Consider the following 22,675-nt stretch of genomic DNA (forward strand, 5'->3'; position numbering starts at 1 on the left):
TTGGTATCTTGGGAAACAGGCCCTGGTGTTTTTATATCAGGAACAGCTCTCACTTGACAGAATTTTAATTACTGTGTGTTCTTCACTTTTGTGATCACCAGGTTCTCTTATTCAAGTACCTTCGGTTGAGAGGGGGAAACTTAGTAAAGTTCGCCTGGGTTCATTGTCTTTGAAAAAGGAAGGAGAAAGACAATGCTTCTTGTTTACAAAACACTTTTTAATTTGTACAAGAAGTTCAGGAGGAAAGCTGCATCTGCTCAAGGTACTGGTTTTATATGACTATTCCATTTATGTTCCATGCACTTAAGAGGCATTGAGGTTAACTTAATTATGACTTTCCTATGCCTGCTATCATAAAATAGATTGTCAGATTTCATGGTGAGGTAATATACAGTTACCAATCCTGACATTTACTTTGTTGTCAATTGGATCCAAAGTAATAGAAATTTAAGTGTGCATTGCCATAAAGAAGAGCAATTAAAATCATAACCTGGACAAAATTACTAGTTGGTGACTACTGAGCTACAAAAATCTTGTCGAATTACTGCAGTGTACTGATTATATAATATTTACTAAATGCTCTTTTATCTTGCTCAGTACCAGGAGTGAGCAAACTATGGCCCGCAGCTTGTTGTCTGTTTTTGATAATAAAGTTTTATTGGAACACAGCCATACTCATTTCGTTACGTATTGTCCCTGGCTGTTTTCATGCTTTTTTAGAACAGCAGATTTGAGCAGTTGCGATAGAGATCACATGGCTTGCAAAGCCTAAAAGATTTACCAGCTGGCCCTTAACAGAAGAAGTCTGCCTATCTGTACTTTCTGTTATTAGTGCCTGAAAATATTATCCCACATCACAACAAAGGCTTCCTACTGCTTAAATCACTTCCTGGTTGGAGAGTTCTGCCCTTTGCTGAGCTGCATTCACTCTACAGGGCCTCTAAGGTGCCATATAGTCTCACATAGACTGACTTGCTAAATTTTATAAACATAGGTAGTGAGAGTCGGATGTGGGGAAGAACCATGAAGTTCAATGAATTCAATTACTTTTACACATCTAAGTTTAATTTTGGACTCTATGAAAAATTATTTATGAAGCAGAATTGCTATTTTCTTATGTGGCAGTTTGAATGTAAGGTTTGCAAATCACAGGTTCCCAACCTGTGAAAGACTCTTAGCCTCTTAATGAAAAATTGGTCTGTTTCCAGACAGGTGGAGTTCTCTCTCTAATAGAATGTACATTGGTTGAGGAGCCCGATACAAGCGATGATGACTGTAAGTCACATACTATCACTTAGAATTATATTAGAATTAAATAGTCCTATGGTTTTTATTCATTCATAGCTAAGAAGAGCTGCTTAAGGAAGCAGGAAAGATGTTAAGAATAAACTCCCTGAATTCATTTATATATGAAAAATTCTGTTGAGCCATTTAACCTGTGACCTTGTTAAACCGTCTTTGGGAATTCACATTTTACTGAATTTGTCTCTTGATAGTGACTTTGCAGTGGCAGAAAAGAAAGGGATTGAATTAGTGTGTTGGAATTCCGTAAATTATGGAAGTTAAAAAAAAAAAACAACCATGAAATGAGAAGGAAAGCAGGATCCTAGTCCTGAGTAACCTACTGATCTCAGTTTCTTCATCTGCTTATGAGCTTAACAAAGCCTTCCCCATGCCCAAGAAGCACCATATTGCTGAAATGAGATCCTGGACTTAAATGCACATTGATTGTATTACTAGAACCATGTGAAAGCAACTATCACTCATATTTTTGTGTTCACATCTAATTGTTTGGTTTACATGTGTTGAAGCCAAAGGTTCTGGGCAAGTGTTTGGACACCTGGATTTTAAAATAGTGGTGGAGCCTCCTGACGCTGCCCCTTTCACTGTGGTCTTGTTAGCACCTTCACGCCAGGAGAAAGCTGCCTGGACGAGTGACATCAGTCAGGTAAGCAAGTGGCTTTGGCCCTAAGTTGGGTTTTTTTTTTTTGTTTTAAATTTTACAACATAAACTTTTGGGAAGGAGTTTTAGAGTCAATTTATTTTTATTAGAAAATTATATCTGGTTGCTGTGGTCACTACCAGTACCACTATATGTCTTCATGTATTAAATCATTTGTGGTTGTTGTTTGTTTAAAATTTACTTGAAATGTAGTTATTGCATTTTGTGTCCTGGGCACTTTTGTACAAGCTGATAATGTAATCACTTGTGTTGGACAGTGTTAAAATTGCCCTGTGAGTAATAAATTCTCCAGTGACCTCACTAGATTTTTTTTTTGCTTATTTGTTACTGAGGTAGGAAAATGGTGAGAGATTCAAAAACAGCTAACAGGGACTATGGAATCAAATCAAAGAAGAGATACTGTCTGTAGTATGAAGCCTGAAAATGAGCTCCTGTATTTTATATAGAAAAAATTAGGGAACAGATTTGCTTACCTTTCCTTGATCAGCAATGCCCAGTTAGGGAATTGCTTCATTTATTCAGCATTTGAAAGAATGTCAAAACTAGTGATGGTTGGACTTGGGCATTCTTCAATCCAAGCTCCACATTAATTTTGGTTCCATTAACCAATCTAGGTGAAAAGGGAAGCTGTGTAAGGAAAATATTAAAAGAAAGCTTGATTATTATCTTCAAAGTTGTTAACTCAAGGAAGATTGGGGCAAGCAGGAAAGGCATATGCTATAGATCCCATTGTCTTCCTTTTCCGAAGAGCTCATAGTACTTATATACAGTAAGTCCCCTACATACAAAGTAGTTCTGTTCCGAGAGCGCATTCATAAGTCCAATTTGTTCATAAGTCCAACAAAGTTAGCCTAGGTACCCAACTGACACAATTGACTATATAGTACTGTACTGTAATAGGTTTATAATACTTTTACACACAAATAATCCATAAAAAAACAAACAAAAATTAAAGAAAACATTTTTAATCTTACAATACATTACCTTGAAAAGTAGTTAGTACAGTACAACAGCTGACTCTTCTTAGCATACCAGCTACATCACTGCTACTTTTGCACTTGCTTCCGGACATCCTGGGCTTGAAATAAGATACTGTACTACTGTACTCTATATAGTACTATACAGTAAAGTACACAAAAGCACAACCACTTGTACAGGATGCACGCACGTGACAATGTAGGCCAGACACGTGAACTAACTTATGTGATTGGACATGTGAACGCATGTTAGCATCTTTGGAAGTTCGAAACTTGAAGGCTCATATGTAGGGAACTTACTGTATAAGACTTAGGTATAAATAGAAACTATATCATAGTTCTTCAGATACTTAATTTTTTTCGGAGTGACTGAAAACTGAGGGGAAATAGAGAGAAAATGAATGGGCAAAATAATTATTTTTGAATGTCAAAGAAATTTTACAGTCTCATTTGACCCTTACAGTAGTATTCTGAAGGCTAACAGAAATAGTAGTCCCATTTCACAGGTGAGAAACCTGAGGTTTGGAAGGTTAATAAGCATTTGTCCAAATACACAACTGTGTTGAGTCAGGACTCAAACCTAATCTAGGTCTTTTATTAGCACTCTAAATATCCTCTACTGGAATTCTGGATTTTTACTTCTTTTCTCCCGGGACTGTTTTGATGATGAATAAATAGCTGAAGTGAAGGTGCTGCTTTTCTGGTTAACAAAGGAAAGAAAATATGGGATCTTGTGTATTTGCATAATTACATCCTTGTGGTGATTTATTAATACTTTCATTAGCTCTATGCTGTATGAATTAATACTTTAATTAAGTCTCTGTAGTACATCTTTTACCTGATGAGACTCTGAATCAGTCATTGATTCTATGCACGTTAATTGAGCAATCACCGTGTGCTGCCAGGTACTGTGTAGGTACCAGGGATATGGCAACGGTCCCTGCTCTCAAGGAGATAGGTAGGCTAGTAGGGAAGAAAGGGAAGTAGACAACTTAATGCAACAAAATTTTGTATGTGTTGTGAAGCCAAGATAAGTAGGAAAAATAGGGAGAATTGGAGTGTAGGCAAAGATGTTTTTCCAGCTGCTTATAGCTTCTACCTTATGATGTAACTTGGGCTCCTAAGATACAGAGTTGATAAAAGCATTAAGTCATCTTCCTTAGGGGGCCTGGTGAGACATTGCTAAGAGAGAAAGACCCATGGGGTGCATGAATGATTCTATGCCTGGTGCTTTAAAGAAAGGATCCAATACTTTGCTTCCCAGAAGCATCCAAGTGATTCTCTCTACTTAGTCTACATCTTGAGTTGAGTATACAACTTCTTCCTGTTTCTCCAAGTTTCTATGACTAATATATTAAGCTGATTATATGTACAATTGAATTGGAGAAGGAAACAACAGAAAATTGTATCTTTCTGAGGGACGATGATATCATTACATGAAATTACTGTGTTCCATAGAGCCTTGATATCGTGTGTCTTTGACACTTATGATTTCAGCCATTCAATAAATATATTTATGCAGTGATACTGTATGCCAGGCACTATTTAGGCACTTGTGATATATCATGGACAGGAGGCAACAGCAACAAAAAATTCCCTGACCTTGTGTAGCTTACATTCTAGTGTGGGGAAAACTGAAAATAGCAGTATACATAAGTAAGTATATAATATTTTATGTCAGAGGGTGATAGGCCAGGGTAAGAAGGATTGGGCTACTGGAGGTAGATGGGGGTTGGTACAATTTTTAAAAGGTGATCATCTTATTTTGAAGAAGACATCTAAACAAAGACTGCAGCAGGTGATGGAAATACCGTGTTGATATGTAATGAAGGGAAAGTCGTTCCCTTGGCAGCGCAGAGGGAACAGCCACTGCAAAGACTCTAGAGTAGGAGGACACTGCATATTTTGAGTAATAGCATGAAGGCTAGTGTGGCTGAAGGGGAATGTGCAAGAGGGAAAATACAAAAAGAGGAAATAATTTAAGTGGAGTTGTTAAGTAAGCAGTGGGATATAGATGTTAAGCGCTTGGAGGGAGGTCCAGGTGGGAGACTCTATGCCATTTAGATGGTATTTAAGGCCTGTTGAGATCACCCAGGGAGTAAATGTAGATAGACTGAGAAGAGGGCCATGGACTGGGTGAGGAGTCCTGGAGAACAACAAAGAAGAGAAGGAATCAGCAGAGCAATTGGAGGATAGCCAAGAGGACATGGTGTCCTGTAAGTCAAGTCAAGAAAATGTATCAGGGAGTGGGGAGTGATGATGTCAGCTGCTACTGAAAGCTGAGTCTGGTAGTGAGTGTTCTGAGACGCTTAGTGATTTTCCTGACTCAGGGTTTGAATGGTGAGTGGTAGACACAGAGTGCTCCACTGTTGATTGAGCCTAGCCTACTGCCCAGCAGCCTGCATCTCAACCGGGCTTTGTTCTCTGCTTAAAGCATTTTCATCTTATGGGGAAAATTATGTGCTGTACACACGTTGATGGAATTTGTCAGTATTCCAAGTATGCCTCTGGACATATTCATTATTAAGATGAGTCTACAGAATGCTTGAAAATGTACTTTTTAATATTTTATCATGTATATGTAAAAATATGGACACAAAAAGGAAACCAGAAAGACTCCCAGCACCCAGATCACTAAATAAATGTTTATCAAAGTGTCTTCCACAGATAATTACCAGAAGGTTGTTTTCTTTTTTTTTGAATTTTTGAATTTTATTTATTTTTTTATACAGCAGGTCCGAAGGTTTTTTTTTTAATACAGATTCCTGAACCCACATTCCAGACACCCCCCAGGTTTAACAAGCTCCACAGATCATTTTTGCGCAATTAAATTTGAGAAACCCTGTTCTGAAAATCAAATGTTTCCACCTCTAAAACCCTCATAATCCTGCCATACAGAAATAATTTAACAGTTCGGCTCTACGTGTATATATGCATCATTTTTTGCTTTTTACATCTTTTTATATTCCTGTGAATTAGTCATATTGATATCTTCTAATAGCAATATATGTATATTCTATCATGTTAACTTACCACTTTTCTAGCTCTTTCTGAATAATTAGGCATTCAGGCAGTTTCCAAGTTTCAGCATTAATATATGATGTGGTGCTAACCATCTTTGCACAGGGAGTTTCTCCCCTTTTAAAGGTCCCTTGGTGGTGTATCTTACCCACAGCCGGTAAGGCTGGTACAGGGGGCCTGATCACTTTCATGATTTCATGATACATGACTCGACAGACTGCCCAAACGCTCCAAGGAATATGTAACTCATCATTTCACAACATCATCAGCAAGGTATCTGTGCAACTTTCTTCTAAGTCCTGCCAATGTTGAGTTTTGTCACATTTGTCACATTTTCCTATTTAATGGAAAAGTGATATTGCTTCCTAGTGGTTTTAATTTACATTTCTGTAATTATCAGTGAGACTAACATTTTCCACTGTTTCTGTTTCTTGTCTGTTTATACCAGATGGACATTTATCCATTGGAGCTATCCTTACAGACTAGGGAAATGAGCATTTTCTTTCAGTCCAAATTATGAATATGTTCTCCATTATTTTGTCTAATTATTTTTGTCACTCTTTGTTTTGCAAAATTTTAATTTTTCCTGGCTTGATTTGATACCACCTTGCTAAACTATTGTACCGTGTTATACTAATCACGTGTAGTTCTTATTTGAGATAATAAAGTGGTGCCTGACTATTGATACAATCCCAGTTTCACATAGAGAACTCTATACAAAAATTAAGATGTTTAGCTTTGTCAGGCCTCTCTCTCTGAAGCTGTAATCTTTAGAAGTAACAATGGCTTGAACGATTAATTATACTTTTAGTTCCACCAGCAAGGTCATAATTAACCGTTGGTGCCTCCAACAAAATGTGCAAGTGGTTAATGGTCTTGACCAATAATTCTTCCCTTTTTCATCTATTTATAGGGAAAAATTTGAGGCTGAAGATTTGACCATTCATTTCAATATAGTGCATTCATTTGTGCATGTCTCACCGTCATACATAATGGTGTATTAAACAGATTTTTCTATAATTATGGGTATCAACTAAAATGCAGAATTAAAATTCACCTCTGAGCTTCTTTGTTTGGGCAGGTGTGTCAAAATACAGGCAAATTTGTGGCACACTGACATGCTTCCTCCCTTAAAATAACTTCTCTGGAATCAATAGGGAATATTTTACTTTAATATAAAAAGGTGAAATTAAAAGAGAGAAATTGAATTTACTGTTCTTCCTACTACTTAGATGTATTAGGAAGGTAAAAAGAAATATGGTGACACAGTAGACCACTGACTTTGACCAGATATTTCCTTAAGCAAGACCCTCAAAAAACCTTGCTGGAGGGAATTCCCTGGTGGTCAAGTGGTTAGGACTCTGCACTTCCACTGCAAGGGACACAGGTTCAATCCCTGGTCGGGGAACTAAGATCCCACAAGCTGTGCAGTGCGGCCAAAAAAACCCCCAAGAAACAAAAAATAAATCAAAAAAATTACCTGGGCCTTTTGTGAGTATACATATTCCCAGGCTCCACCCTGGTCATAGTCACAGCAAACTGAACTAGAATAGCCGTGACCTAGGAATCTGCTTTTGTTAATATCCTATTAATTTCAAGGTTTACAGTAATTCACATAAATTCAATATATCCTTAAAGATTTGTGGCATCCTGATTATTTTCATGTCTTTCTTCTTAACTGAGTGAACTGCATTCATTTTCCCAGGACTCAGTCTCTTCTCCCCAACACAACCAAGATATGTGCTTATATGATCATGAATATATACCACGGCTTCCAATATAAATATGTTCATACACACATTCGTAAACATAAATTCTGTTGTAGTTTAACTTTTTTCTGGAAGAGAACTCTTTCTTCAATGGGGCAGTACTGAAAATGCCAAATGGAAGTGAGATAAAAGCAAAATTCTCTGGTTGATGTAGAACTGGTGGACCCAGAGCCCCCAGGAGTCCTGTATGTTCACACCCTTGCTGTCACTGAAGCCTGTCTGTGGAGCCTCTGAGAAACGAGTCCATTTCAAAACCACTCCTCTAGTTACAAAGCAGAAACTAACACACCACTGTAAAGCAATTATACTCCATTAAAGATGTTAAAAAAACCCAAAAGACACTCCTCTATTATAAATATACCGTAATATGTTTTATATATACATGTATGTATATAGATAGATATATATATATTCATCCGTCGCACAGATAGGTGTGGCAGTTATCAAAGACCTTTTTGTACATTTAAAAATGACTTCTTATTACATGGTCTTTTGAGCTATAGTTCAGATTGCATGTACATTTTCTTCTCCTGAAACTTGAGTGTAAGTGAAAATTTCTTTTTCTTCCTGCTGAAAGTAATTTTAATGCTTAACACAATGAATCAGAAAGATTTATGAATGATATCTGACATTGGATAATAAGATGTTCAAAAGTGGTCACATAAATCTTCTCTTTTGGATCTAAAACACTTATCCCAAGTTTCAATTCTGGCAGTGTGGAGGACCGCACCGATTTAGATCCCTTCTAGCTACAAACAAGAAATGTTTAATACATAAAATCAGTATAATAAAAAAATTTAATACATTGGTGGTATTTACAGATATAAAGGGAAATCTCTAGTTGCCGGAAATAACAAGGGAACTTAAAGTCAGGGTAGACAGCATGTAAACTGAAGACATAGAGACTTGGGAATGATTTTAGTTTGGATATTGGTCCCACGCCTGAGGGGTATTAACAAAAGGAGCGAGGGTTAGCCTTGGGCCCCTAAAAGGAATTGAGATCCTTGTCTGAAGCCCTTGTTTGAAGCCTGGGCATTGGAAGGCTGCCCCCTCCATGAAATAAGAACTCAAAAAACCCATTAGGCCAGGGAAGACATAAGGAAGTTTGTCTTTGTCTTGGGTTCTGAATTTTCTTTTAATTAATTAATTAATTGATTGATTAATTTTTGGCTGCCTTGGGTCTTCGTTGCTGCACACGGGCTTTCTCTAGTTGTGGCGAGCGAGGGCTACTCCTCTTTGTTGCAGTGCGCAGGCTTCTCATTGCGGTGGCTTGTTTTGTTGCGGAGCACAGGCTCTAGGCGTGTGGGCTTCAGTAGTTGTGGCACACGGGCTCAGTAGTTGTGGCGCACAGGCTTTGTTGCTCCTCGGCGTGTGGGATCTTCCTGGACCAGGGCTCTATCCTGTGTCCCCTGCATTGGCAGGCGGATTCTTAACCACTGTGCCACCAGGGAAGCCCCTTGGGTTCTGAATTTTTAAAAAGCTCCTTTGAGAAAAACAAATGTGTTTCTGGCCTATGGATTTGAAATTCAGAGTTACAATATTCACATGGTGTGAAAATTCCAAACTGAGAAATGAATGCAAAAACAATATTTGGACTGTTGCTAATCCAAAATGCTTGGTAGAAGCAAACAGAAAGTCACTGCATTAGCAACACCTCAACAGTTCAGGGCTCATGACAAGGTGCTCAAAATCAAAAATTACAAATCTTGTGAGTAAACGATCTATCAAGAGCGAGAGTCAGAAGACATAGTGAGCAGTAGAATTAGCACTGCTGGAGCTTCAGATAATAGAGTGATAACTTAGAAAAGACTGTGAAAAAGAATGTTTAAAATATAATAAAGCTATGAAAGGAAGGAAGGGAGGAAGGGAGGAAAGGAAGAAGGAAGGAAAGAAAAGAATAGATCACTGTGTAAAAAGGACCAGGCTGATCAGTCAAAGAACCAAATAGAAAATCGAAACATGAAAACTACAGCCCTAAGTCATCCTAAGGCTGTTGTCTGTGTAACTATATTATTGCTTAGACTGTTAAAGGAAACTGAAGGAACACTATTTACTTGCCACAATTCTTACCAAGCACCATCTCTGCCCTCCCACTCCCTGTGTTGGTTGCCCAAGTGGCATCCCCATTCTGCTCAGAAACAGCGAGAGTGAAAAGTCTAAGGAATAGCTAGAAACATCCCTGGGGTGAAGGATCACTTAACCCCTCCTTCCTTTCCCTGTCTGCGTGCAGTATCTGTCCCCATACAATCTTTTCCCCCATTCCTCCAAACCCCACACTCATAGTTTCATAAGAACAGGGATAATGTTCATCCATTTTCCCACTGGAATTAGGAAAGTGAATTTAAAGTAGTTTACCTTATTCATCTTTTTAAAAAATATTTATTTATTTTGTTGTGCCGGGTCTTAGTTGCAGCAGGCGGGCTCCTTAGTTGTGGCATGAGAACTCCTAGTTGCGGCATGCATGTGGGATTTAGTTCCCTGACCAGGGATCAAACCCGGGCCCCCTCTCTCTTACTGTCTTCTCCATTATAAACGCACACACCTGCCAGCCTCATCTCTTCGTTTTCCCCTGTTTGTTCATGCTTAGAAACGGAGTCATTGGCGTCTCTTTTCATCTAGCCCTGACTGAGAGCTCTCCCTTTGAGGTCCTGTGGCTGTTTTGAGGCCTAAGAGGATACCCCACCTACTGGTAGCTTGGCTCACTGGTGGAAACATTGACTCCATACAACTGGATACTAACTTAGGATATTGCAGTTTCAGGACTTATGGAAGAATACCATGTCCAACTTACTGCTGCTCAAAACTGATAGGAGGAGCAGCATTTATTTAGCCTAAAGAAGAGCAGCCTATGCATACCCTTTTCTGAAGAGTGAAATCTGTGCTTGGAACCAGACGAGCAAAGGCAGGCCCCCATTCTTTGGGGCCCGCCACAGAGTGGTTAGTTTGGAACTGTACTCTTTATCCAGTGTTGAGGGAGTTTATAAGAAATGGTTTGGTCAAAACTGTGATTACTTTAAGGATGTCGTTGAGGATAATGTTCACGACATTATTCAGTGTTTTCCTTAGGAGAACCCATGAGATAATTCTCCTCTGGACTCAGACTAGGGTGAATTGAGCTTCTATTAAACCATGAATTTTGTAGCTCATCATGTGGCCCCCCTTGAGTTGGCTGCTGCATAGCTCAGCTAATTTTGGGGACCACGTATAGCAAGTGTTTGGGACTTCTCAACATAAAGTACATGTGGTGGATTGATCCCAGCCTTCATCTTATTATTTTCCACCCTTATCCAAATCCTCTCTAAGCTTCTTACTAATTTTGACTTTGTCTTACTGTATGTATTTTTGTAATCCACCTATGGGAATAAGATATAGTATAAACTCACATGTAAGCACATGTAACCTAATTTGTAGTTAGATAACCATAATTATTCATATAAAAAGATAACTCCAAATTCCAGGTGCTTTGAGAAATGAATTGAGGGGAACTTTAAAATATTCTACTTTATTCCCGGAAGTTGAGATCCTCTATACCTGGTCATTGAAATAATGGCATAAGACATGAGGAAACAAATTTTTAAGGAAAAACAAGCATGAAAATGGCTGATATGCTAAGTAGGGGATCAATAGTTAGGGGATGCCAGCGACCCAAAGTTTCTTATATGCATATTCATTCTTTTATTAAACACTGGGGTTTAGGATAAACCCTGAGTTCAAGAGCTCTGTGAAATCGCTTGGCAATCAGCTTCTTCACACCATTTAATTACAGTCATAAAGTACTACATGGTATCCTAGTAACTAAAAGTGATTTCTGATTTTAAAGATTGTTTAAATCTTTTTTTCATTTTCTGTTTTGTTTAAAAAGAATACGTATAATTCAGAATAAATCCTTCTCTAACCTAAAGTAATTGCAAAGGGAAATTTTGAATTGATAAGGCATAGATATCAATAAAGAAGGTAGAGAAAATTAGCAAAATTTCCTGAAAGAAAAGAGAAAGGAGATGAACAGGGCTTTATGTGTGCCAGAAGCAGGAGAAATTATACAATACATCCTCACCAAACTAACACGGTGCCAGTAGAAACTGCTAGAGAAGCTAGTAAAATGTGGGAATTTATTGGCAAAAAGCACCGAGAAGCAGGCACAGAGCTTACTAGTGAGAGAGAAGACGAATTCCATCCAAGCAAGCCACCATTTCTACTCTGCCTGCCCCATACCACCCCCTAGGGCAGAGAATGAATATAGCAGAGGCAGTTTATACCTCACTAGAGGTGTAAACTTCTCAAGTAGTGCTGGGACTGCCAGAGAATTGTGCCGATGTGACATTGTGCTCAGAATCCTTGGGAAACACATTCTAGGAAAACGTAGCCCTTATATCCATCCTCAGGCATTTGCCAGGTGCACAGTTTTGGTATTTGGATATTGAATCTGTTCATCAATGTGTAATGTTTCCCTGCCTCTGTGTGTGCGTGTGCGCGCGTGTGTGCATATGTGCACAAATGAGAAACTAAATTGTTTTGTGATTATAAATAATTCTGGGAATATATGCTCTGCCTAGGTTTACGTGTGGGTTTTAACTGTCTATTTTTAAATTTCACAGTGTGTGGACAACATACGGTGTAATGGTTTAATGACTATAGTGTTTGAAGAAAATTCCAAAGTTTCTGTGCCACATATGATTAAGTAAGTGTGATAATCCTTTCTCTTACATTTTAATCAGGATCAACTTGGTAGAGAATGTAAAGCTGTGAATAAAATATTGTTTCAGTAGGATTCTGCTTCCTACTCTGAATATGTTTGACAGTAATGTGATTGATCATTCATGATATGCCATTATAAATAATAAGACTATCACAGTGGTTTTTCAGATTCATAGTTTATTGACTCACAGCATAGAAAAATAGTTTTTCATACTGTTCAGATGCCTTGCTCAGTACAAAAAGCCTATCAAAATTTTCAGGTTCAATGGATGGACCTAGAGATTGCCATGCTGAGTGAAGTAAGTTAGACAGAGAAAGAGAAATACCTTATGGTATGGTATCACTTACATGCGGAACCTAAAAAGAAATGATACAAATGAACTTATTTACAAAACAGAAACAGACTCATAGACTTAGAGAACGAACTTATGGTTACCAGGGGGGAAGGGAGAGATTGGGAGTTTGGGATAGACATGTACACACTGCTGTGTTTAGAGTGGATGGCCAACAAGGACCATATATAGCACAGGGTACGCTGCTTTGTATTATGTAACAACCTAGGTAGGAGGGGAGTTTGAAGGAGAATGGATACATGTATATATGTAGCTGGGTCACTTTGCTGTGCACCTGAAACTATCACAGCATTGTTAATCAACTATACTCCAATATAAAATAAAAAGTATTTTTAAAAATTTCAAGTTCAATAGGTAAAGTGATAGCCAGATGTGTCAGAGGGTGGACAAAAGTTTGGCAGATTCTTTTGCTGTCTTCTCAGTGGGTGTGAATCATATTAGTCAGATTTGGTTGTAGAGATACATTTAGATTTTGAAGACCCTCAACATGAATTAACTGGCTTTTCCATGGTACCATTTACCCACAGCCTGTATATGGATTTGTCCCAGAGGCTATTGCCCAGGCCTGCCATCCTGCTCTCTGTATGTTTTGTTAACAAAGCAAATCCTAGAGAATGGACTTGAGGACACAGGGAGGGGGAAGGGGAAGCTGGGACGAAGTGAGAGAGTAGCATTGACATATATACACTACCAAATGTAAAATAGATAGCTAGTGGGAAGCAGCTGCATAGCACAGGGAGATCAGCTCGGTGCTTGGTGACCATCTAGAGGGGTGGGATAGGGAGGATGGGAGGGAGACGCAAGAGTGAGGGGATATGGGGATATATGTATACATATAGCTGATTCACTTTTGTTATACAGCAGAAACTAACACAACACTGTAAAGCAATTATACTCCAATGAAGATGTTAAAAAAAAAAAAAGAAAGTGATCAACACTGGAAAAAACAAAACAAAAACATACAAACAAAAAAAAGCAAATCCTATAATTTAATATGATCACTAAGGAAACTATAGTTTTAAAATGAGAAGTTATATCAATAACTGTGTGCCATAACTCTCTATATTAATGCTTTTGTCTCTACATACTTTTTTCTTTCCAAATTCAAAAGTTGTTTTGGGAGGATTTTCAAGCTAACCAAATCGTTCCCTACTCTCATTTTCTTGGTTATTTGCAGTCCAAATTCTAAGAATAAAATGTATTTTTAAAAGCAGTCCTGTTATATCTTTCCAAAAAAGTTACATGAAACTAAGAAAATGTTTGTCTTCCATGCCTTTTTATGTGGACTTTTTTTAGGTCTGAGCTGTTTAAGACAAAGAAACAACATCAACTTTTCTCTTCTGATAGGTATTAATTATAATTAGCATCATTCCAATGGTATAAACTTTAAAACTTATTAATTATTGTATCAGATGAAGGCAGAGTACATTATACTAGTGCCATAATTACTACAGAAAAAATATAAAAGGATGATACTGTTTTAAATTGCTAGTCAAATTTTAAAACATTTTGTGTAGGGTCATTTTAAAACTCTCGGGCAAAGATTCCTTTAGCATTCAGTTTTCTAGGTTTTTAATTTAGTATAGTTTGAAAAAAACAGGTCAGTTAAAAATGTACGATACTAAAATTAAAACCGAGTATGGAATATTAAGTCAAAATTTCAAATTATGACTTAATTTTTAAGTTCACATCACCAGGTTAGTTTTCTTCCATAGTATTCTTATTTTAATATTTCACAAAATAATATATATTATCTTAATTCCTTATTAAGAGTACTTTCGTGAAGCTTAGACAGCCATGAAAGTCCAGTCTGCTTTAGAATGAGAATAAGTTGGACTTGGTGGCCAAGTTATAAGCTCCTAAACCTTCGGGCAGCTGCACACCCACTATGTATACATTTTGTTCACTTTAAAAATTAGTACAAAGAAAAATTGTAGTTTTGTGCCTGACCAAGTTACGGCTGGCGCCTGAATGCATCTTCTTTGCTCTGTGATGGCAGTTTGACTAATGCCCATGTCCAGTCTCATTTGTATTGATATAATTGCCTCCTGTACAGACCAAGACTTTCCTGCATCTGGGTGCACAGCGAGGGTCACTGCAATGAGTTGGAACTGCTCTCCTGGGAGAACAGAAGCCTGTATCGCGGGCTGTAGGGATTTCCTACTGGAGCCACACATGTTTGGATGCCCATCTGTACTCTACTACTAGATATATTCCCAAGGCAGAGTTTCATGTATTTCATATCTTTCTTCTTTCTATTTTTCCCTGCTTCATTGAGCCTGGTTCTCCTCAGTCAGAGAAAAGAGGATGATTTTGCAATCTCTGTTCCTTCTGATAGTCTCCTCCATGGCACTGTTCTACCCTAAATTCTGTATTCTTGCCTCCTTGCACATCTCTCTGGCTACATGGAAAAAAAAAAAAAAAAAAAAAAAAGATGTTTTACAGAGTTAAAGAAAAAAAATTATCCTACCCTAATGGCATTACTTTGCAGGCACTCAGTTCCTTTTAAAACTTACTAATTACAATAGGTGATTTGGGTTTGATGTCTCAAAATTACTTTTTTAAGTGTTTACCAAAAAGGAGTTGTTATTATCATAGGAGGCTTAAGTAACGCATTGTATCTTCTTGAGGGTCCCTTAGGAAATTAAGATTTCGTTCAATGTAATAAAAGAAAATTAAATAATTTCATAATATTTAATTTCTTTTCTTTACTTAAAATGAAAATGTAGTCATAATTTTGAAGGACAGTGGTGCAATTAGTCAGTTTCAATTTCATGTTGGCTACAATATATTTTTTCCTCCTAGTGTTTGGTTAAAGTAATTATAGTCAAAAGATGCAAAGCTCAAAACTATGAATAGAATGCAAAATCATGACATTTATTAGGTGATTATATCCCTTTAAGTGATGTTTTATGCTTTATGTATATAGGCTAACGCTTGCTTTCTTTTAATAATAGTTGCCCTCAGTTTTCTTAGAAAATAGAGATTTTAGGTGGGAAAATGGTGGGAGAAAAAGTGATTACCTCGATTAGCCGTTCTCTAGACAGACTGGTTGATTCATAAAAGTTTCTAAGGTCTCTTAACAAATGAGAAAGATTAAGAACCAGAAAAGTAAAGTTGGTTGAGGGTCACATACTAAGTGCAAAAAAGAGCCATGCTATTTTCAAGAATCTCAAAAGATGCACTTACGTATTTTTGAGATCCGTGATGTGACTAAAACTAACAGGCCACCCTTAGTTCCTCACCAGAAGTAAGCTACTCATTTAAAATGCTCTTTCAAGCCTGCAAATGAAGCCTTTCCATCTGCACTGAGCTTACTTTGGGGTGGAACGTTTCCAAGAGCAAGCTAAGGAAGCTATTGATTTCTTTTTATCCCAAAGAAAATAAATATATAACTTAAAATCCCTTGAAGTGCTGAAAGGGCTAATGAAGGGCACTCACAACAAGCCAGCTGATTCTTAGCAAGCAGCTGCCTCACTGAACATCACTGGCCCTGTACTGTATCCTTTAATCAAGTGGTGAAATCCAGGACTTCACTGACTGTTCTGAGGTGCTGCCATGAAGGGGGACATGGGGTCTCAGATGGGAATGTGAAGGCTACGGGCAGTCCTAGCGAAGGTATGCATTTCTTTGAGCCCCACTTGGATTCAGCCTTAGCTTCCAAGCTATTCATCTTATGAACTTGGCCATGCCGGCTTCTTTTGCCCTTTCTGACAAAGGTGCACCATGGGCTGAGGGCTCTGAGCACAGCCAAGGATCTTGAGGGCTGCTGTGTGAATCTTCCCTCCGGTTTGCTGTCCACTTGGAGAGGCTGCCGCAGGCTTCCAGTGCAAGGACCTCAGGGTGATGGGTTGAGGTGCAGCCAGGTGGGAGGTTTTAGAGAATGAGAAAAGCCCAGCATTGCAGGTGGGCAGGTGGATACTGTTCAGGGGGAATCTTTAGAAGAGTTGACTGCCTGTATTACAGCCATTACTTTTTTTATGAAGACATTTTTAACACTGCAGAATATTGAAAATGTAAGGAAAACACAACATTTCACACAATTTATGGATTAAATTGTATTCAGAAAATGGTTGGCCTTAAATGCATTTATCAGCCAGAAAGAATGAAACGGATTAAGCATTCTTAACATTCTAACATTCAAGAAGTTAGAAAAAGAATGACAAAATCAACTGTAGGAAAGTGTAGGAAGGAAATAACTAAGATAAGAATGGAAATTAATAAATTAAAATATAGAAAAACAGTAGAATTGATCAATCAAAGAGCTGGTTCCAGAGGGGAAATACCTAATAATATAATCTATTAGTTTAATCAAGAAAAAAGGGGGAAAGCACAGATGTACAAAATTAGAAGTGAGAAAAAGAAATAACCACGGATAACAGCAGTGATATTTGGGTCTCCTCTTCCTCCCCACCCCTCTGTGGGGAGAACGTCACCTGCTACTTTTTAATCACACTTCTGATATTCTGATTTGAGGGCATAAGCAATGCCCCTCCTAAATAGGGCTTCGGCTTTAATTTCCTAATAAAACATGATTGAACCAGAGAAAGAAGTGAAGGGTAGCAGAATATGCCACCCTATAATATGCCACTGTGGCATATTGATTATGTTGAGCTATAGGCACTTGAAAAACAGCAAATGCAGAGAGAGGATTTTTCTGAATTCTTCTTATCTGCCTAAAGACAGATTCTCCAAAAGGAACTCAGTTGTCGTAAATCCCCTTCCCAGGAGTTTCACCAACCATGGAAGATTGACAGTTGTCACAGGAGAGACTAGATGTCTACATCACAGCCAGGCAAACTGTCACAAACTATCATACCTTCCATCTATTCTAAGGGTTCATTCATCTTTCCTAAAAATCATTTACTCTCCCCTGAGAGGCCTACATACCCCCCACCTCCCTTTCCCTATAAGATGGTATTTAAGTCTGAGTTCTAAGCCACCTCTGTGAGTTTCTCATTTTCCCCTGGTTATCTCCCATGTATACGTGAGGTATACATGTTAATAAACTTGTTTATTTTTCTCTTGTTAATCTGTCTTTTATCACAGGGTCTCAGCCAACAACTCAGGAGGGTAGAGGGAGAATTATTTTTCCTCCCCTGCAGAAGGAAATCACAGAGTGAAATGAATTATTAACGTCTCCACAGTTAATTCTGAACTTCCTAAATTATAATGGCACGTTTGATGTTTTTACAGCCCTGCTTTGTTGTATGTAATGTGTATCACATCTTTCATCAAATGTAAGGGGAAGCCCCGACACGAGTGTATATTTACAAATATTGAGATACTCAGGGGCTGAGAGGCAGCCGCGCCCTGGTTTTGTCCTCATGTTCCTGCCTTGTGCGTAGGTCTGATGCCCGTCTTCACAAGGATGACACTGACATTTGCTTCAGTAAAACACTCAACTCCTGCAAGGTGCCCCAGATCCGTTATGCCAGCGTGGAGCGCCTCTTGGAGCGACTGACAGACCTGCGGTTTCTTAGTATCGATTTCCTCAATACCTTTCTGCACACCTATCGGATTTTCACGACGGCAGCCGTGGTGCTGGGGAAGCTTTCTGACATATACAAGAGGCCTTTCACCTCTATCCCCGTCAGGTAGGCCCGGCACTAGCCTGTGATGAAAGTGTGGCCCACCTGGTCCCTGGATCTCCGTGCAGATGGGCAGCCCTGCCCTGCAGGGCACTGGCTTGCCTTTGAACTTGCCAGGCCCCGCCAGTAGAAGGGGTGCGGGGGAGTCGAGGTCACAGATAGTTCCCGAGGGAAGCAGCTGAAGTTTCCAAGTGGCCTTTGCTTGCTCTGTGAATATTTGGAAGATAACTCTATTGTTTGGGACTTTTCTTTCTCCTTTTTTGTTAAATTGCAGGCCCTGATTCAGTAGGTCTGGAGTGGAGCCCGTTACCAGTGTGACTTGTCTTTGGACCACAGTTTAGTAGCAGGGGATTAGACTAAGCCTAAATAGTGTCTGTGTTCCTTTGGCAAGTGTGTGGTATACGTGCAGCATTTAAATGAAGGTGAATCCAGCAACAGAAGTGTGATGATATTGTGGCCTTTTAATGTAGGGAGCATGTTCCTGAATGACGTCAGGGGACTCATTTTCACTTGGCTACAATCTGTTAATAGCGTTTGCTCTTATTTTTAGGTCGTTGGAATTGTTTTTCGCTACCAGCCAGAATAGCAGAGGTGAACACTTGGTGGATGGCAAATCCCCGCGCCTGTGTCGCAAATTCTCTTCCCCGCCACCACTGGCTGTGTCCAGAACGTCCTCCCCCGTGAGGGCCAGAAAGTTGTCCTTGACTTCTCCCTTGAACTCAAGGATAGGAGCGTTGGACCTGACCGCCTCCTCGGCGTCCAGCAGCCCCACCACCACTCACAGCCCTGCTGCATCCCCGCCGCCACACACTGGTAAAGTACCGCTGGATCTTAGCCGAGGCCTTTCTTCTCCAGAACAAAGCCCAGGATCTGTAGAAGATTATGTAGATAACCCCCGCGTGGATCTGTGTAACAAGCTAAAACGAAGTATTCAAAGAGGTATTATCCAGCTGCCATACCCCGCGTTTGCTGGCCCTGTGTTTCCCCACCATTCCTTCTGGAGCCCTAGTTTCCTTTCTTTACAACTTTCCTACTTCTGCATAGAAAGTAGAATGAATACAATGGCTAGTTAGAAGCGAAAATTCCTGTAGTTCCCTCTAGCCTTTGTGGAAGGAGAGCGAGGTTAGCCGCCTTCTATGATAAAAGGCTAATTGCAGTCAGTTGTCTATGGAAGAATGGTGTCATCTAAAGGGTTATCACTGGAAGGTTCTTGGTGGAATTAAGGCTGGTTGGCTAAAGAGCATAGCATGATATTTGGCATAGAGATAGGTTGCGGGCACCCTCGTCCATGACCTTGAGCCTCAGAGCCTTCCCCTCCTCCAGTGTCTACCTTAAGCACCTGTACTGCTTCCAGCCTTTCCCTGCTAATGTGACGACCTAGCCTGGAAGCTAGGTCATTAAGATGACTTCCTCAGTTTAGTTTCCAAGGCAATGCTCCCTATTACAACAGAGATATAGGGAGAAAAGTTAAGTCTGAGACAGTGTTCATTGTCCATGACACAGCCAAAGTGGTTTTTAAAAATGTGAATTAGATCATCTGGTTTCCTGACTAGATTCTCTGATGACTTCCTATCACACTTAGAATAAAGCACATTTGTCTTCCCAAGGCCTTCAGATCCTATGAGACTTGGATGCTGTCTCTCTCTTTAACCCCTGCTCCTGCCACGCTCCCTCATCTGCTAGGCTACAGTCACATTGATTTCCTTTTTTGTGTCTCAGGAAACACCTGGGTCATTTCTGCCTCAGGGCCTTTGCACTTGTTTATCCCTCTGCCTGGACAGTCTTCCCATATAAGCTCATGAGATCAGCAACCTTGTCTGTCTTGTTCACCTCTGTACTGTCAGTGCCTTGGCCAGTGCCTGGCAGGTAGTAAATTTTTGTTAAATGAATAAATCAAGCAGAACACTCAGGGGACTAATCAAGGATTCCTGTGGCACATCTCCCTACCCTCCTCAGCTTGGTACAACATAGGGGTTGGAGGAGGTGATCCTTGTTCTTTTATAATCCAGTGTTTCTGTGATGAAAATAAAAAAGATTTCACGGCCAAGTTAGCAAACAGCTTTTTTTTTACTGTATAGTAACTGATTTCTTTACTGATAACATAATAAAAAATTGGGCAATAAGTCAGACAAAGTGTCCAGATTTTAAGGAGGATCACCCAGATGGAAGCATAGACCCCTGCTTTTCTACCTGCTTCAAGAGTCTATGTAGTTTCTAGCTCACATCACTTAAATAAGCTTTCTGAGTGAAGTACTTAATGGAATTTTAACTGGAGTGGTTGTCATCGTCAAAAGGAGCACCCTTTTAAACAAGAAATTCTTGAAATTGACACGTTAGCAACTAAGGAGGATGAAAGGGGGAAAGATAATTAAAAAGCCATTAGAACAACAAGCTTTAGTAGAATCAGGATAGATTTTTCTTGGGAATAATGAGGTGATGCACAAGGTGACAGGTGCATCTGGGGTTTGATCCAGGCCAGTGCTTGGGAATCTCCATGGTGGGAGTGACTTTGGGAGGCTTATCTCAAACCTCTCCTCTGGGCCAGAGCGCCCTGGGAAGCACAGGAACTTTCCAGAATATGGAAAGTTCTTTCCCCCTCCTTTACTGGATTGTATTAAATAGGAGAGGGGAAATCTGGAGGTAAGTCTGGTTTCTCATGTTATTTTGAGTTAGGAGAGCTTTAGGAATAAGCATTTTAGTGCCAGACATTTGTGACTCTGAGGCTTTGGTTTGATTGCCCCTGAGGCTGGGATGAGAACACGGTAAGGTCTGTTCAGGAGTCATTGTGTGACCACCTTCTCTGTGCAGGTTGCTGTGCTACAGGGTCCATAATGGTAAATAAGATGGTTCCCAGGCCCCTTATATATAGTTCCCTGGAGAAGGCGGACAAAACATAAGTATAAGGGCAGATGGTACAAGAGGTGTAGATGGAGTTCTCCAGAAGGTGAAAAGCGGGGAAGATAATGTTTGAGCAGAATCAGGAAGTGTCATTGACATGAGCCAAGAAAAATGGATAAATAGGTTGTGTTGTGGGGAAAAAATGGGGCACCAGAGGATGGTCACGTCCCAGGTCTCGAGTGAGTCCCTGGGACAGGCTACCAAGTGAGGGTCCTTGGCTACGCGCAGGAAAGAATTCAAGAGTGAGCCATAGTAAAGTGAAGGCAGGTTTATTTAGAGAGATACACACTTCATAGACAGAAGGCGAGAGAGGTGGCCCCTGGTGTTGGGGCTGTTAGTTTTTATGGGCTGGGTAATTTCATAGGCTAACGAGTGGGAGGATTATTCCAGCTACTTTGGGGAAGGAGCAGAGATTTCCAGGAATTGGGCCACCGCCCACTTTTTGGCCTTTTATGGTCAGCCTCGGAACTGTCATGGCACTGGTGGGTGTGTCATTTAGTATGTTAATGCATTACAATGAGTGTATAATGAGGCTCAAGGTCTCCTGGGAGTCGAATCTTCCACCATCTTGGGCTTAGTAGGTTCTGTTTTTTGTGGTATCCTGTTCTTCTTCATGGTTGTGTCATTCTTTTAAGGGTTGTGCTCTGCCCTTTTCCTTCCTGTCTCACTTGGACAGAGGAAACAGGCAAACTTATGGGCAAAGAGAACCTATGAGCAAAGGGCTGATGGTAACCCCCAGTGGTGAAACCCATTTCTGAGAGCAGGAGTGACCAATGCTTCTGAAGGGGCAGCGTTTGTCCAGGTTTGACGCCATTTGCAGCTCTGTAGAGGAAACCCTGCTACTAGTCTTCCTGGGGCTTTCTAGCATCTAGTAAATGTTTTTAAACTCTCCTGAAGAATCCTCCTCTTCCTCCTCCTTCTTTTTGGCCATCTTAGCCATTAAGTGTACAGTTCAGTGGTGTTAAGTATATTCACATTGTTGTGCAATACATACTTAGAACTTTTTCATCTTGCAAAACTGAAACTCTATACCCATTGAACAACTCCACATTTCTCCCTGCCCCCAGCCCTTGGCAACCACCATCTTCTTTCTGTTTCTATGAGTTTGACTACTTTTTAAAAAAATTTTATTTATTTATTTTTGGCTGCGTTGGGTCTTCATTGCTGCGTGTGGGCTTTCTCTAGTTGTGGTGAGCAGGGGCTACTCTTCGTTGCAGTGTGTGGGCTTCTCATTGTGATGGCTTGTCTTGTTGCTGAGCACGGGCCCTAGGCGCGCAGACTTCAGTAGTTGTGGCACTCAAACTTCAGTAGTTGTGGCATGCGGTCTCAGTAGTTGTGGCTCATGGGCTCTAGAGCGTGGGCTCTAGAGCGCAGTCTCATTCGTTGTGGCACACGGGCTTAGTTGCTC

The 22,675-nt window shown here is 39.8% G+C and overlaps 1 protein-coding gene across 5 annotated transcripts in view; it reads left to right on the forward strand.

Moving 5' to 3' along the window:
- RASGRF2 (Ras protein specific guanine nucleotide releasing factor 2) overlaps window positions 1-22,675 on the forward strand; it is a 229,960-nt gene that overhangs the window by 104,406 nt on the left and 102,879 nt on the right. For 3 of the 5 annotated variants that reach the window (XM_036848287.1, XM_036848288.1, XM_036848293.1), the window contains exons 10-15: window positions 102-262; window positions 1,209-1,275; window positions 1,812-1,948; window positions 12,326-12,408; window positions 18,127-18,375; window positions 18,920-19,308. In XM_036848287.1, the coding sequence (XP_036704182.1) occupies window positions 102-262; window positions 1,209-1,275; window positions 1,812-1,948; window positions 12,326-12,408; window positions 18,127-18,375; window positions 18,920-19,308 (1,086 nt within the window). The remainder of the gene's footprint in view (window positions 1-101; window positions 263-1,208; window positions 1,276-1,811; window positions 1,949-12,325; window positions 12,409-18,126; window positions 18,376-18,919; window positions 19,309-22,675) is intronic. The other 2 variants (XM_036848289.1, XM_036848290.1) reach the window with 1 other exon arrangement.

Source organism: Balaenoptera musculus, chromosome 3 (genome assembly GCF_009873245.2).
Source record: "Balaenoptera musculus isolate JJ_BM4_2016_0621 chromosome 3, mBalMus1.pri.v3, whole genome shotgun sequence".
NCBI lineage: Eukaryota > Metazoa > Chordata > Mammalia > Artiodactyla > Balaenopteridae > Balaenoptera > Balaenoptera musculus.